General features: G+C 40.7%; 1 protein-coding gene across 2 annotated transcripts; it reads left to right on the plus strand.

Annotated features, from left to right (window-relative positions):
• Positions 1-13,209: 13,209 nt before the first annotated feature.
• dpm3 (dolichyl-phosphate mannosyltransferase subunit 3, regulatory) lies at positions 13,210-14,579 on the plus strand. 2 transcript variants are annotated; one of them, XM_061060076.1, is made up of 2 exons: positions 13,210-13,296; positions 13,523-14,579. In XM_061060076.1, the coding sequence occupies exon 2, from the start codon at positions 13,570-13,572 to the stop codon at positions 13,846-13,848; it is 279 nt and encodes a 92-aa protein (XP_060916059.1). In that variant the 5' UTR covers positions 13,210-13,296; positions 13,523-13,569; the 3' UTR covers positions 13,849-14,579. The 2 variants fall into 2 exon arrangements, with proteins under 2 accessions (XP_060916059.1, XP_060916060.1); XM_061060077.1 differs by lacking the exon at positions 13,210-13,296 and adding an exon at positions 13,329-13,350.
• The last annotated feature ends 2,022 nt before the right edge of the window (positions 14,580-16,601 follow it).

Below are 16,601 nucleotides of genomic sequence, written 5' to 3' on the forward strand. Positions count from 1 at the left end.
TTTTGTCCTCGTTTCTGTTTGAATTGTGCTTCTGCTCTGCTCGCTCAGAGCAACGTTCAATACTGCTGTTTCATCAGTAGGGGGCAGCAGTACATAGCAGAGCACCTCCTGGCTCTTCTTCACACTGCAGTTTTTGTAATGGGTAGAATTCTTATGTGGTGAATAGTTGGACCCATTTTCCACACAAATTGTCCTCCATTATGGGATGTTGGCAGGCACAGATTTTGAAGTGTGCCGTTAAAAATTGGAAAAACGGGAAAAAAATCGCCTCATTTCCAAGTCTTGTTCTTCAACTACAGATTTGCTTTGATGGATATTTGACTTTAGTTGATATTCAAAGTATATATCACCTGCCTTTGTTTTGTTATTAGGTTCCTAGTTAACAAAACTATTAAGTGTTTCTTTCACAGTGATCTTTTTCCTTTAACCACATATATCACTGAACGTTGGTTGCTGATAGCTTTGACAAAGGAAATTCTACTTGTATAGATCTTTATTGTCTGGCTTTTTTTTGTTAATAGGTTCCCAGTTTACCGTACAGCTTCAGTCTTCTGTTTTCAGTTTTCTTACAGAGATCTTTTTCTTTAACCATATATGTCTTCCTGCTCTGAGGTCACTGATAGCTATAAATAACTACTACAACAGCAGACACACTTTAACATATGTTGGCTGATCTAGACATCCATTATGAAGTGAAACTAGACAATTCATGCCAAGGTTTGAGCTCCACAGAAAAGTATTTACTGCCAAATGGTCTCTTATATGTTTCACGTTTGGATGTATTGGAACTATTAAATCAAACTCAAGTTTTTATCCAGAAGTGAAAGCTTCACACAGAAAAAGACAACCAATACCTATATACTCCTAAAGTCTCATTAACATCACACAGCATGAGGGCAAAGGACGCCATCTATTGGCTAATCACAATATTGAATCGAAAACAGACTTGACAGACAACTGCATACTCTTGCCCTTTCCAGCAGGAAATCATAGATTAATACAATTTCACGTGTATCAAAAGTCCTGCCCGACTAAGTGAGACTTTATCATCGAAACGCCTGGAGTGAGAATAATGAATAGTGATGACCATCTGCTTCTGATGGAGATATTAACACCCCACATGTGAAGGTACTTAGCATTCCATATGTAAATGTAATGTAAATAGCTGGAGTTCTACCTTTTATGAGCTTTAATATGAAAGTCCACATGTGTGTTTAATTGGACCCACATTCAAGGGGAAACTGTAAGGGGGATTGGGTTTGTTTCGACCACAAAGGGAAAATAAAAAAAGGAGTATTGAGAAAAAAATATATATTAAAGCACATGAAACAAGCCAAGATTCTTTTTATACGTCCTTATACACACAGATAAAAATACGACCTCCAAAGGGAGGTTTAACGCTAATCCCTCATGATATAGAAGAAGTGGAATTTACTGTAAAGCATGAACACAGCACCGCACCGCCCTGCCCAACCCCCTTGTGTTCGCTGCACCTCTCTTCTTTAGTCCAAATCTGTAACAGATTGGGTTTAGTCTGACTGGAGGTATGCAGCCACAACACCACATGTAGGGGTCTGCATAATCCCTCCGCTGAGTATTAAGCACACAGCATGGGCATTCTTCTAAAGACCTGGCAGGAATTAACCAATACATAATCTCCATGATCATCATTTAGTATAGTTCAGAAGGGAGAGGATGTGGGGGGTATATCATCAGAATTTATGTAGGATCTCGGAGCTAAAATGCAATCTGTGAGAGACAGCGTGTGGTACCATCTGGAGACCGCTATAGCACGGAGTCTGCAGGAATCCGCTAACCCGACCGTCTCTGACAACATAAAGCTAAACCACATGTTCACAAAAACCTGATTTGTTTTGTTGAACCTGATTTGTGGTTTCTATAGCCTGGAGTTGAATACGTTGTTTATGGGGGAACCTGCTGAATACTATTGTGCTGAGTCAAAACCATTATGTTGGAGCTTTGTGATGGAGGCCTGCAGTAGAAATTAAATGGGAGGAAGTTGAAGAAAGTAATGTGTTTGTGCTGAGATCTCAGTCACCTTCACTTTATTGCTGCGGGATTCAATTTGATCGTATACATCCATGAATTATTAATCTTCATAACTTCCTTATTACAATCACAACAGGTGAAGACTCGAGTTTTACTGATAACGCTGCCTGTCTCCATGTGGAACAGATTATTTCACACATGCACATAATTTGTTTCCATTATTTTGTTTGCTCTGCTTTTAGATTAAATAATGTCGCCTTCATATTACTCTCCACCACATGGCCACTGCTGAAGCATTTATGTTTCTCTTTGGCTTCCATCCATCCACCCATGAGACTGAATGGCATTAATAATATAAAACTTCCTGCTTTTATCCCATTGATAATCTGAAAAGAGGAAGAAAAAAAAGGGGGGGGGGGGGGGAATCAATCAGCTAAATGTTAGCTAAGAGGATTTGAGGGGCATAGCAGGGCCATCTTGCCTCACTATAATAAATGAGGGGTGACAGTAATGCTAGACTGAGCCCATATGGCCACATACTGTAACCCAGTGCACTGCTTTTGTGAAAGACGACACAGGGCTAATTCCTTTTATATTTACACCCCAGTGGCATGTCCTACTCTACTGGATTTGTGTACCGCACTTTTGTTTTCTCGGTTCTATGATGCTAGAGTATTATGTCATAATCTTGTAATTTATTACATGGTTGAATCTAAATACAGTGCACCAATGAGAAATAAGAGTGTCCCTCAACATCAAACGTAACATTACATGAGTAGTACTTGGAAAAAGGAGAACATTGATGCCACTGTAACAAATATACTGCTGCTGCCTGCAGCCCAGTACCCAATGTTTTCATTGCATTAAAGGACAATGTACAAGCGGTTAATCAATCATTATTTTCAATGATTCTCTCAATCTGATGCTTACCTCTCAGTTAAAGAGTTCTGACTCCAGGCAATGTTACACAGCCTTGCTGCAACTGAACAGTTATGACACAATGTTTTGGTGTCTTCGCTGATTGTGTAACCAGCACAGAGGTTTTTCTGGGAAATACTGAAATACATCATCCTGCTCAGCACCAACCAGCCGACTGACACAAAGACTAGCTCAACATAACCCAGATGATTCTGGATGTCAATGTCAGAAATATGTGGAACTCTAACACTGGAAGGGTTTAATAATAACATCCAGTTGACTTCAAAGGCTAATGCAGTCTTGACAACTACCAGAAATGTTTAGCAGACGAAAATGAAATGAAATGAAGCAGAACTTTGATTGACATCTGATTGTCAAGATTATGTTGGGCTGAGGCGCTGTAATCCATTCACAAAACACCTCGACTTTTGTACGTCCAAAATCGTTTGAATGTTTTGTTGTTTGAACGTTTTTACAACCTATTTATCAGATGTTCGGTTTTGGTCAAAATGTCTATCTATGTTAACTTACTGTTGGCTCAAACATTTGAGGTCGTTGGAACCAACTCATTATCAAAGTCAGTTTAAGTCAGTATTCTGTATGTTAAACTGACCTTGGCATAGAAGTTGTTCTGACATTTAATTAAAGTCATCTGATGTCACAACATTCATGCAGCCAAATTTCAATGTCAACAATGTAAGTGGCCAGCTGGGTAATGAAGCATTTAGCAGTTGGCTGACATGTCCCTGAGGAGAAGGTAGCAAAGCAAAGCAGAGTCCAAAGACTGTGAAAATTGGACTCATATTCATCCTGAAGCCAGAAACATGACTCCAAATGTAATATAAGAATATATTACAATATATAATATGCTTTTATTGCAGCAGAATGCAAACAAGCTAATGTTTGCCCAACTGTTAAGGTAAATGATAAGTCTATATAGTGTTCACAACTTGTCTCTGCTGCCCCAAAGTGGCTAAAACATGTGTTATTGCAGGTGTAACTACATTCTGAAACCAATAATGTTCGGATACTTTTCTATAGAAACAACGTCATTCAGCCAAAGTAACAGTTCACTGCTTGGAATCAATAAAATTCTGTCTTTTAAATTGCAAGTGTGAAGTGGACCAAACTATATAATGTAGCTTTTGGCCCTGAAGTGTAACTGTAAGTCTGGCATTGCTTCAAATATGTCTTTACAGTCTGTCTATAACCCAACAGCAAAGATATTATTGTTTCCATAAAACCGAGGTGTGGTATAGCATTTTAGTGGGACTAATGATACTAAATTCTTTGTAACAAATGGTGTGAGCAGGTGTGGGACCATTGCTCATGGGATTAGAAACCATGTTTTTTGGTTTAGCTTTTCACGTGATGTGACATATCCATTCAGTCTGCGTGTCAGTCAGGATGCAGCATATTTTGAGTGGTTTTCCCAGCGTGGTCAAACATGCTGAGTTGGACCTCAATAGCCCCACGCACAGTTAAAATTCCAGGTTAGAAAAGTGAAAGGCGAGTCAAATCAGTGTGTCAACAGGGGATCTGTAAACCACAGGTTTCCCGGACGGCTCTGTCGAGACCAGCTGTGCATACATCATAGCCTGCACGATCTGTGTGTTCAAGAAGGAAATAAAAGACAAGTAGAGTGAAAGACAGAAATCAGGAGAAAAACAAGACAGACATGTAACAACAGATACCCACAGACGTACACAGAATGTGCAGCGGGGGAGGGGGAGTTGGTATTTGATCTGTGAAAAAAGGAAAAACAGTCTATCCATCTCTCTGAAGTCTGACATCTCTGTGGAGCGATCTGTTACCGTGTCAATACTCAACAGCCCACCCTGGCCTCCCTGTCTGTCCCTCTTCACCTTCCAGATGCTCACCCAGTGAAGGGGTAAAGGTTGGCAGGTGCCTGGGGGAGCAGCAAGGAGCCTCAGGGGTCAGATTTCTGAGAGGTCAAGCAGCCTCAGTCTTCAGGTTGATCGAGCGTGGTGTGTTTGTGTGTATGTGTTGGGGGGAAGACAATATGGTCTAGTGTCCAGAGCAGGAGAGCGACGGGACCACAGAGCAGCAGTTTCCCCTAATCAACTTCATTTACGGGCAATGACAGACAAGCCACGGCGCCCTGAGATGGCCACAATCAGCTTTCAGGGCATTACCCCACTGCCCATCACAAATCCATAATCCTTGAATCCTTGACCCATTGCATTTTCAAAGTAAAGTCACACTGTTGTCAACAAACGGCATGTGAGAACATACAGAACAATGATTGATATGTGTGTCTTTTCAGATGCAAACATGCACTTTATAATTAGTCTGTAGCATCAATCAACAGCATATTGATGTGCATATGGTTGACTGAACACGTGAATACTTGAGCCCTGAACACTGGACATCATTTGTTGAAGTAAAAAAAGGACATCGTCAACCTGATGGGAGACCCTTTTGGCAAGATTTTGGCGAGACTTAATGAGGTTATATATTACAATAACTTTATCAGGGTTCCCACTCTTTTCCAGAGATCATTTCCCAGGACATTTTCAGCGATGATCGAGCTGGTATGACAGTCCGTGATCATGCCACACCAATATTAAAGGTCCCATATTATGCTTTTTCTGGTTTTATATGCTCTTTAGTGTGTTTTCCAAGTGTCCTGTGCATGTTTAGGCACATCCATTTGCAAAAATTCAAAGTCCGCGTAAACGCGGCTTCTCCTACGTCCTCCTGTTAGCTGTAGCATTAGCTGCATGTAACGCTTGGTTCTAGCCCCCCTCGATAAAAATGTGTCAGTGCGACGTCATTGTCAGTGTGAGATCACTGATCTAAGCCCATTGGCTCGTTGTGGCAAGCCCAGCAGCTCATGTTGCACGGCAGTTAACTTCTGTAACACGCCCACGATATGCCGTAGCCTGCGGTAGCACAGTAGTGCTAAGGTGCTAATGTTTTTGCTCCCCGGCCCTCGGAGCCAGAGTGGCTGAGCGACTGACCAATTACGGCAGAGCCGACAGGCCGACCAATCAGCAGACTTGGCACACGTGGGGACTCTGAACGTGGGCACTTCAGAGCCTTAGAGAGAGAGTCAGAAGCGAGCCGGTGCATGGAGCGGCAGTACATGAAAACAGACACTTTTTTATAACTTTATCTATTGTGAACATACTTTAGTAGGTACATAGATTAAATATATATTTTTTCTATTTTTGTGAAGGATCTTTTCGCTCCATCCTCTAAATAAATATCCACTTTTGACACGAGGGGGAGGCGGAGCCATTACATTATCTATAGACTTCCATTCAATCTGCGTTGATGTAACAAATAGATACTTTTATTAACGTGTGGCGGTGAAAATGTCCAACTCTGTAGGAGTGTTGGAATCATTTTCCAGGACATTTGACTTTTTCTCTCATTTTCCAGGTGTTTATTAGATCAAATGAGTCAATATGGGTTCACAAAGTCTACCGCAAAATCAATTCATTATTGGCAACAGATATGTTTCCTGACGATGGAATGCAGCAGCATATAAAGATAGCAACCAGTTTGAACTCAGCTTTCCTAGACTGTTTCCGTTGCCGTTTCAACAACAGATCCATCAAAGGAAAACAATGCAGAGAGTGGTGAAAACTACTGGACAGACTTCCCTATCTTCCTCCGATTACGATCCATTATGTGAACTGAAGAAGTGGTCAGCGTGCTCCAGTCTAGACATGCGGCCCTACATCATCCTGCCCTGAGCTGAGAGCACAGCACTGACCCACATTAATACATTTATAATCAATACCTCCCCAGGTCCTGTGTGCAGACTCGCCTATCAGATGTGGTAGGAAATGGTGCAGTCCAATTTAAAATTTGCCCAGGGGGGAACTTTCATAACCATGTGCCAATTAGTTCCACTGTCAATAATGCTAATGCTAAAGGACATTGTGTTCTAGAGGAGATGGGGAGGAGGGAGACATCATCAAGCTTATGCCCGTTGTTCATTGTTAATGGCTGTTACACTGACAAGAAGCATTGCATCAGACACACACACACACACACACACACACACATATCGTGGGCCGTGGATGTGGTAGAGGGGGTTGTGTTATGGGGCAGAATTACAAAACCCATGAAGATAATAAGTGATGACGTCTTCTAAAGGTCAACAAACAAAGCACTAGTGGGACAAACACAGGCTGTGTGATGAGATTCATTAGGACAGCAGTAAGAGCGTGGAGAGGGAGAGAAAGAGGGGATGAAGAGGGTAGGGGGTTTTCCTCCTCCTCCTCTGTGGCCTTCACAGCAGCAGCTGAAACAGGTGTGTGTCTTTACTCAGGGCACCGAGGGCAACACACAAGTGTTTCTCTCACATGGTTTAGACCGGTCACACTTGACCACACGCTGACCTTAAACCCACTTGAGTTGCACAAACTTCATTAAGTAGGCCCTAAGTAGCACAGGGGTCTCACAACTATTATGACAAGCAATTTTATCCACTCTCTCTCTCTGAGTCCATGTAGGGTCTTGTCTCAAGGATGTTAGGAGCGCTCTGTTTATCAACTTCTAAACTTTCAGCAGCCTCCCTTTTTTAAATTCAGGATGTTGATGAGCTGTCTCGCAACTGGTTCCCCACCCCCAAAAGATTTTGCCACACCTGTCTGAGGAATCTCCTACGCGTTAAGAGTCAACCCACATGGGACGCTGTTATGTTGTGTGCCCCATGCAGAGAGGCTTTGCAGTGGCTGTGGGTTCAAATCCAACCTTTGCCCTTTGCTGCATGTCATCCCCCACACTCTCTCTCTTCCCAATGTTTCCCGTCTCTCTCCAGCTTTCCTATCCAATAAAGGCAAACACCTGACACTTCTTTTGGTCTTAATATATATAAACTTCATGACTTGAGAACAGAAAGACAATTTCATGTTTTGATGTGACAAAAGGAGTAGACGATGGCAGAGAGAAATGCCAGACATCATGCAGAATGGACACATTTAATTATGCTAATATTAGGTTAGCGTAGCATCAGCTCCATGAAGAAGAAACTTTTTACACAACTTGGTGTGTCACTACTATACTCAACATCCAGAGCTGTGGGGGCGCTGGTGGTGCGGTGGTTGTGAGCGTGCCCCATGTGTGGAGTCTGTAGTCCTCCAAGCGGGCACCCGCAGGTTCAAATCCAACTTTCCCTACTCTCTCTATCTCCCTGATTTCCTAATCTATCCACTGTCCTGTCCCTCCAATAAAGGCACAAAAAAAAAAAAAAAAGATTCAGAGCTGTGATAAAATTCATCGGATTTGATTTAATATCTTTTAAGACTTGTCTTCTTAGTTGAGCAGAAAAAGTGCAATGAGAAGTCAGTCATTATTTCATTTATGCTTGATGAAGACATAATAAAGTTAAAACCATAAAAAAATCAATGGCATAAAGGAAAGAATTGCTAAATATATATATATCTCTATCTCTCTCTCTCTCTCTCTCTTTCTCTCTCTCTCTCTGTATATATATATATCTATATATATATATATCTTTCGTCAGTGGGATCTGGCATAGATATGTGTAGCTGGACATAAGGCCTGAATTTGACTCGTCCAAAAGGACTTCAAAAAAGCTACCCTCTCATTGCATTTCTCAAATCAACCAAATCTGTTACTCATTATTTTAAGTAAAGAAATGGACCATTCTGTTTCAAAACCGATGCTTTCTTTTTCCCCTGAATGTTGTGATTTAACAGATTTTGACAAGATCAAGGCATTTCAGAGGTTGCCTCATCCCTAACCCACTCCTCATAGTTTTTCTGATTTATCTGGTATTTAGCTGCCAGGTACAATTGATTCAGTTTGATTCTTTCCAGGACTTTAGCGTGAAAGATTTCAGCTGGATTTACTTGGTTAACCTCTCCCAGCTCAGGATGAGTATCAGTTCCTTCCCAACTCTTCCACCAACAGTGAAACATGTATGACCTGGACACTTGGAGTTTCAGTCACTCGTTCCTTTACCCAGAACACATCTACACACACATCTAATGGCAACATTACACACGGCTACGGTCTCCAGCTCAGGAAACAGAGGGTTCCTGTTTTTCAGTCCAAGCTCTATTGTTATTTTAAACAGCCTTTTGACAGTACACACTCGCTCGCTCTCGCTCTCTCTCTCTCTCTCCTGCTGTCTGATTTTCGCTCCAGCTCTTGCCTAACACACTTGAGATATTACACAATTATTATCTCGCCAAATCTTGATCCCCATATAGCTCTTTACTGGCACACATCCTTATCTGGACCTTTCATTCTGCTAATATTAACAAAGCCGGAGAGATAGAGTCAACACAACTCTCCATTACCACTTTTCCTCTTGTATCTCTGCCTCTTATCTTTGCTCTCTGTACAGAGTCACTCTCATTCCTGCTCTTCGGGATCAACTATCTCGTCTTCCATCTCTCTGCCTCTTCATGTGTTTTTTATTATTATTCACTGCAAGACTCACTCTTCCTTGTGGGAACCAAGGTGCTGCATGCAGTCTGCTGCACAGTCCAAGGTGTTAGGGGGATTGTAGAAAAGTCTGGATAAGCAACAGCTGGATTTAATGCACCGTTAAGGTCATCGGTTGTTCAGGCTGCACCTGCAAATCCCCTGATTTCAGCCCCCCCCCCCCCCCCCCCCATCTAAATCTCTCTCTCTCCCCCTTGTCTGTTGTCTCCCCTCCTGCCTCCCTTCTTTTCTCTGTACCCTCTCCTCTTTCCTCCACATTCTTCATCACCCTTTCTTGTCCCTCTCAGCTTTCACCCCCTTACCTTACCGTTAACCCCACCCCCCTCCCTCTCTTTTTAGTCCTTTATCCAAAGTAACAGCATCAACCCTTTCTTATACTTTGGTTCTTTCTTATACTCTGGTTCCTTGCATCTCCGTTTTAGAATCCCACTTTGAAAGTATCCTTCTTCCCTCTCTATCTCTCGTCTCTCTCTCTCTCTCTCTTTCCTCTCTTGTTTCACTGCCCCTCCCGCTTGCAGGCTGTTGTGTTGTGTCTGCCAGGCCTTCTCGGCTCGAGCACAGGTTTCCTGAGTACTGGAACGGAACAGGAGCTGGCAGGGCGATACACTGAGAAAAGCCAGCACGACTGTTCCCACTGAGTGTCACACACGCTCACACTGCTGCTCATACCGATGCAACACAGACAAGAGACAGCTCATACTATGATGTATACAATGATGCTGCAATGGCATGGGTAATCCCAGTTTACTGTATCAATGCAAAGGAGTAACCTGACACAGTTTCATACGTGTTATAATGTGGCTTTTTAAAGATGTTTTTAACTTGTTTGTGGCTCCACCTCTTATGGTATCATTTTACCTTTGTTTACCTTTCACCTTTTTGTTTTCAGACTGTTCAACAGTACCACCACCTGACTCTAATAATGTTCACAATCACAATCAGTAATTCTACACACTGTGTGTGTTTTCTTAATAAAAACTGTCCTCTGTCTTTCCACAAGTGAAAGTGTTTATAGTATATGCCTAGTATTATTTTATCTCTATTGTAATTTCTTGCTTTATTTAATATGTTTGTTTTTTTAACTTTTTGCTATTTTTACTAATTATACTACTGTTTTTGAGCTGTTGTAACAAAGAAATTTCCCCCAATGGGCGATCAATAAAGTTTATCTTTAGCTTTACACATAGGCACATAGGCTACAGTTGAACAGTAATGGCACAAGGGAATTATTCCAGGTATAGCTATGAGGGTTCAGGTGCAATAACAAACATTAACAAATTGGACTTCTTCTAAAGCCAAATGAGATACACTCATCCCAGGTTGGCTATAACATTGAAACTCGTGCTACTAAATGTACAATTTAATTATGTATGCTCTGAAAGGGAAAATCAAATGCATTAAAAATGTAGGCAATACAGCAAGCACTCTACCAAATACAATCCATATGCTGGTCAACACAAAAAGCATTTGTGAGTTTACAGCAAAAAAAGGAGCTGTGACTGAAACTCACAGTAGTCTGTAAGAGTTCATCTGACGTTACCATGGAAACAGCAACACACAAATCGCTAGCTATCAGATTTCTTCCACTTTAGCTAACGTTAGCTCTCAGAAAACAGCACAAGACGGAAGTAGCAAACTACTAGCTCACGACGCAAACTTTATTAATGTTCGTTCAGAGTGTCCTCTTCCCCACCGTCCTGTCCTTCTCTTCATCCATATTGTTCACCATACGTTGAAACGTGTCTGTGTCCACTCCGTTAGCAGTTAGCATCTTTGTTTAATTTAATTAGGAGTGTGTGATAATAATCCACCAACGCTATTCACTCTCCCTTTCTTATTCAAAATAACTGGGTTAATAATAAGCTGATAGTCACGGATTTATTGTACTTCATTGGTTAGATTTGAACCTAGCCTACTACTGGACTAGTAAAGTATGTTATTGTTGACCAACAGGTTCAACCTAACTTGCTTAGAAACAACCAAACACCTGCACAGGTAGAAAGGATATCGGTCATCATCACTTGCGTCACTTCTGCGTCCAAACTTAAATTAAAATATTTTGTAATTTATTTAAATAAATGTAGGCCCACATATATGCTATCCTAATGAATTAATCACAGTTTTCTTTTCTTTGTGCTTCTTCACGGCTTCTTTCTCTACATTGTTGAACGTTGAATCTCTTTGGTTTTAATTGCTTCTGTGAATGAAAAGATATTCCCTCTGCTGGGGACAGTTTCATTATTTTCTGAGATTGTACAGATTTAATTATTAAAAGCTTAATAAAGCATTGCCTGGATTGCATATTAATCAATAATGAAAGTAGCCATTAGTATAGCGCCTTGTGCTGCAGGTCCTTTTAAGGATAATCCAATAGGCCTATTATAAATGTGGACAGACATTAAACCAGTGAATGTATTACACGTTTCACAAACCCTTTAAAGGAAAAAGATAACATAAAAACATAAACACAAAGAATTTAACTGTTTTCCAGTTTTTGGTATAACAGTCTCTATAAACAGAAGAAACAGTCTGCACCCCGAGCATTGAAATCATCACTTAAACTATTAACACTGGTGAAGACAAACATAAACACCGATGTCCTAAGAATAACCCTCCATTTTCCCCCAAAGAATGATGTTTATTTCTCGGTGGCTCTTTGGTGTGTCCCTCTCCCCATCTGAGTGAATGATGTTTATATCTCCCACCCCTCCTGATTTCACCCTGGAGACGTCTGTGCCCTCTGCACCTGGACAGTTCACCGCCAAGAATGAACAGACATTCCCCTTAGCACCTAAAGACACACTGAGATCAAACACCACTATATGCTCCCGGCGGCCCCTAATGAAATTGTTGTTGAATTCCTTGCTTCGGAACGACATTAGTATTTATAGATAGCTTTCAGCTCTTGCTAATGGTTATCTACTTTTCTAAATGGCTTTTCTAAATTAAGAGGATGACACAGAGAAACTGTTAGAGGTCTAATGTGTGCTAAAAGCCTGACTGGAGGCCTCATTAAAGACTCACTGAAACAAATTGTTTTCTCTCTCAGAGCTGACAGGGTACTGGTGTTGATAATATGTCAGACACAGTCCAGGGCAGTGTTTAAATGAAAATCACAGACAGTGACAGCATTGAGATTTATTGAGAAGAATTATAGACTGGTGGAAATGTGGTAATTTATCTTCTGGCTATCCCTCTTTCACCTGTTGTGTCTCACTGACCTATAGAACAATCGTAATTACATAGTGTATGCCAATGTAGGATATGCGTAAACATAAACTCCTTTATGCACCTGTATGAGGTTTATGGACAGACGTTCTCATCTTCAGCTGCGGGTATAAAGTAATCACATGATTATATGGTACATGTGTATTGTAAAAGCAATTACACTGTCCTACATTTCATTTCTTTTATTGTATGCTGTTTTTATCCATCGTTGTTTTGTAAATGTTGATTGTTGTACAGTGTCCTTGTGTGTCTTGAAAGGTGCTTATAAATCAAATTGATTATTATTATTATTATTATTATTATTAAAAGGTAAGTATGTGCCACACTCATATAAATGGATGGTATATAGGCTTAACCTTTATCTGAGTATGAAATCAATTAAACAAAAAAATCTAAACTAATTAAGAACACATAAACAGCTAGGATTCATTACTGGAACATTATTGGATTTATTATTTTAAAATAAAAGTATGTAAATAAATAACATAAAAATACTAATAAATAAATAAAAGCAATCTAAATCTTATCTTAAAAATATTTGTTTTAAAGTTATTTTTTTCTTTCAACCAAAAATAAAAGATTCCCCATGCTAGCACTTAGAACACAGAATCAACTACGTTTCCCATAAGGCTTTACGGCTCGCTACGTCATACATCTGCGCTGAGCTGAGGTGGCGTTAGAGAAGAGGTAAACAAATTGGACCATCTTCTTTGACTGATTATTGAAACAAAACGCTATTCAGTCATTTTTTTGGTTTTATTATATTGAAGCCTTTTTAATACTCGTGTCTGTTGTTGTCGCTTCCTATCTGCTGTTTGTTTTCTTCGTTTGTTGTAGCTTGGAAGTTAACAAAATGCTACTCTCAGGTGCTAATGCTAAGGTAATGGAATGGTTTTAACCGTTTCTCTTGCAGGTTGTGTCCCGGCTGCTCACCTGAAAGTCCCCTCATCATCTCTCATTATGACTAAACTTGTGGAGTGGCTGTTCGGTGTGTCGCTGGTGGGCGCAGTGTGGGCTCTGGTCTCTTTCGACCTGTTGGACCTGAGCCTGCCGCAGACTTACAGGGAGGCTGCCTGGCCGATGCCTCTGTACCTGCTGGTTTCATTTGGCTGCTACTCCTTGGCCACGGTGGGATACAGGGTGGCCACCTTCAATGACTGTGACGACGCAGCGAAAGAGCTGCAGGAGCAAATAAAGGAAGCCAAAGAGGACTTGAGAAAAAAAGGATTGAAGATGTAGAACTTTAGAAAGGCTCGTAGAGACTGAAAAGGGATACTCAGACCATTTCATCACAACCAAGTGTCTGCAGTTGCAATGTTTGAGTTACTCAAAATTGTCTCTCTTTTTGTAAAATGTGTTGGGTGAGATTGCACTCTGATCAGACATGATATGAACATCCCTCATCTTCACAACAGTCTTTTAATTTCTGGTCTTTTAGATTAGATATCGATCAGCTATGCTTCAGGGATTCAGAAAGTAATAGACTCATGGGAGGATTGTATTGGTTACACATAAATGACAATGACAACACATCAGATTTCATTCAAAATGTAATAGCTATTGATAGCGTTCTCACCATTTGAAGACCTCTTTTTATATAGTTACTGAATGACATTAAACATCAGTCGCAGGTGGTTTTACTCATGTGTACACATTAAACAAAGTAAAAGATGATAACAGCCAAACACATGGATCCTTGAAACACTTACATGCTCGATTACCATCTTTATCTGGTTGCCAAAAGATCAAACTGGAATCTGACTCGAGTCAGCTGGGAATACTCAAACGCTTTCAATATGTGTCATCTTCAACTACACAGTGCAGACTTTGTTGTGTGTCTGGAGATTGTTGCGTGTCAGAATAGATGGACTAGATTTAATCTGTAAAGAATTGTACATTCCATTGTCCAATTTAATTTGTGCCCCGTGGCTATTGCTAGGACTTTATTAAATTGGAGTATATTTTCTTCAGGTTTTCCGTCTATGAGTGTGTGTGTTTCTGTGGGTCAGGGGCTCACAGGACCTGAAACTATGCAAGTATTGTAGTGAATTCTTGCATGTATGACACATTCCTTGCCCAAGGGCTTATTATCAACTTCTCAATGCCGCCCTCTGTGCAAGGGGCAAATCTTTTTCGTCCCATTTTGCAGTTAATGACATGCAATGTGCTGTGAAGCATTTTCTTTCCTTTCGCCCACAGAGGTTTGTTCCAATCAGACAACGTAAGCTAAGGATGTAGTTCTAAAGTGATCTGATGTTGGCAATTTTTTCTTCTCTTGCTGTAACTTTTAAAAGGCTGCCTGTGCTCATTTTCCAGTGAATCCCTGCTGTGCATAAACAAAGCATAGCCAGGCTGAAGGCATCATTACAGGGTTTCAAAAGCTCCCATAACTTTAGAACAAATGCAAAAGAGTCAACACTTCTCTGTGTGCAAGCTCTCTGCCTGTTGTGCTGTTTGGCTGCAGCCCCATCTTGCCTCGCAACACCCCCCCTCCCCCTCCCTCCTTCCCTCCCTCCCTCCCTCCATGAATGTCTGCAAGCTGTTGCAAGAGCAGACTGGATAAAAGGCAACCTGCTATTTACCAGAAACTCTCTTACTTTGGCAATTAGACCAAAGCCTTTGCTTGGTAGGCAGTTGTGCTCTTACTCGTAGCCACATGTGAACTAGTTAATCACTTTTTCTTGTCCTTGTTCTTTCCAATACTTACTTTGAAGGCACCCATCTGTGCCGTCTTTTTTTTTTTACTGCAGGCTATCAGACAAAAATATCAGCTTCACTAAACATTTTATAGGCCATTTACCGTCTGTGTATATGAACAGTGTAAGCATCTTTGTGACTTTTCCCTTTTAATCCCTCGATTCAAACGTAGTGCATAAGCTTCTTCCCAGACTTAGCCCTGTTCTTTATTTACATGATTGCATGCAAGTCTAATCTGATGCACAGACAGAAATGTAAAAAAAAAGAAAGAAAAGAAGGTCCCATCACAAATGACCTTAATGACTTGAGCTGCTTTTTCCTTTTTAAAACCCTCCATATGAAGCAAGAGTGACCACCAGCAGCACCACCGCTGGATTTTGGTGAGTGTGTGGCAGTGTTCACAAAGGAGGAGACACTTGAGAAAGTACAGTTACTTGTAAATTGCACAGTAATCCTGTGTCCCCTACTATTAGTCTGAACACAACCTTTGTAAATGAGAAACCGTAATTTTCTTTTTCTGGCTTTTACGAGCTGCGGGAATCAAACCTGTACAGACTCTCTGATTTCATTATTAATCTTACATTTTATATAACGTTATCTTTAAAAGTGGCTTGACACTTTGGTCTAAAACGGACCTAAAGTTACCTGGAATAATGTAAAACCACAATTAAGTTTTAGTAGATATTATGCCAGGTTTATTATAGGGTAGGCTATAGGGTATAGAGTAGGCTATCTGAAATATTTATTATTTATTCATTCTCCAATCAAAAAGTTACTTATTGTGTACATTTGTTTAGATGCCAGCTATATAATCTCCCAGCGGTAACTTCAAAAAGGTCTTGAAAGAAAGTTTTCAAACAGTTTTCTGATTCCTGACTTTGAATGTGAGATGCATTCACAACTTTTCATAATTTCTGTCTTCAATAAGAAAGAATTTTGACAGAGGCTGATGTAATGAGGATAGATGCAGTAAGAGGGGTAAGACGTGGGGTTTTGCCCTCAATGTGGCCCCACTGAGACCATAAAAAGCCTTTCTTGAGACACTCAGTGACACTGCTGGGAGTGGATCCATCTTGTCAGACTGAAAAATGAAAGGTTATCATTTCGCTGCACTGAAAAGAGTTTTTTTCCCCCACCCACACATTTCACAGCAAAACCTCAAAACCATCCAGAGACGGACAGAGAAAGAGTGAAAGTTGGAGTTGGCAGTCGAGGCGGAGAGCTGAAGGGCGATGGAGATTTAACATATTTGATACAGAAACAGAAAAGAGTGATCTAGAGTAATGACAGGATGA

The sequence above is a fragment of the Labrus mixtus genome, chromosome 16 (assembly GCF_963584025.1).
Source record: "Labrus mixtus chromosome 16, fLabMix1.1, whole genome shotgun sequence".
Lineage (NCBI taxonomy): Eukaryota > Metazoa > Chordata > Actinopteri > Labriformes > Labridae > Labrus > Labrus mixtus.

Bases quoted from the DNA above. Each gene is read 5' to 3' on its own strand.
- dpm3 (XM_061060076.1), top strand. From the start codon at position 13,570: ATGACTAAACTTGTGGAGTGGCTGTTCGGTGTGTCGCTGGTGGGCGCA.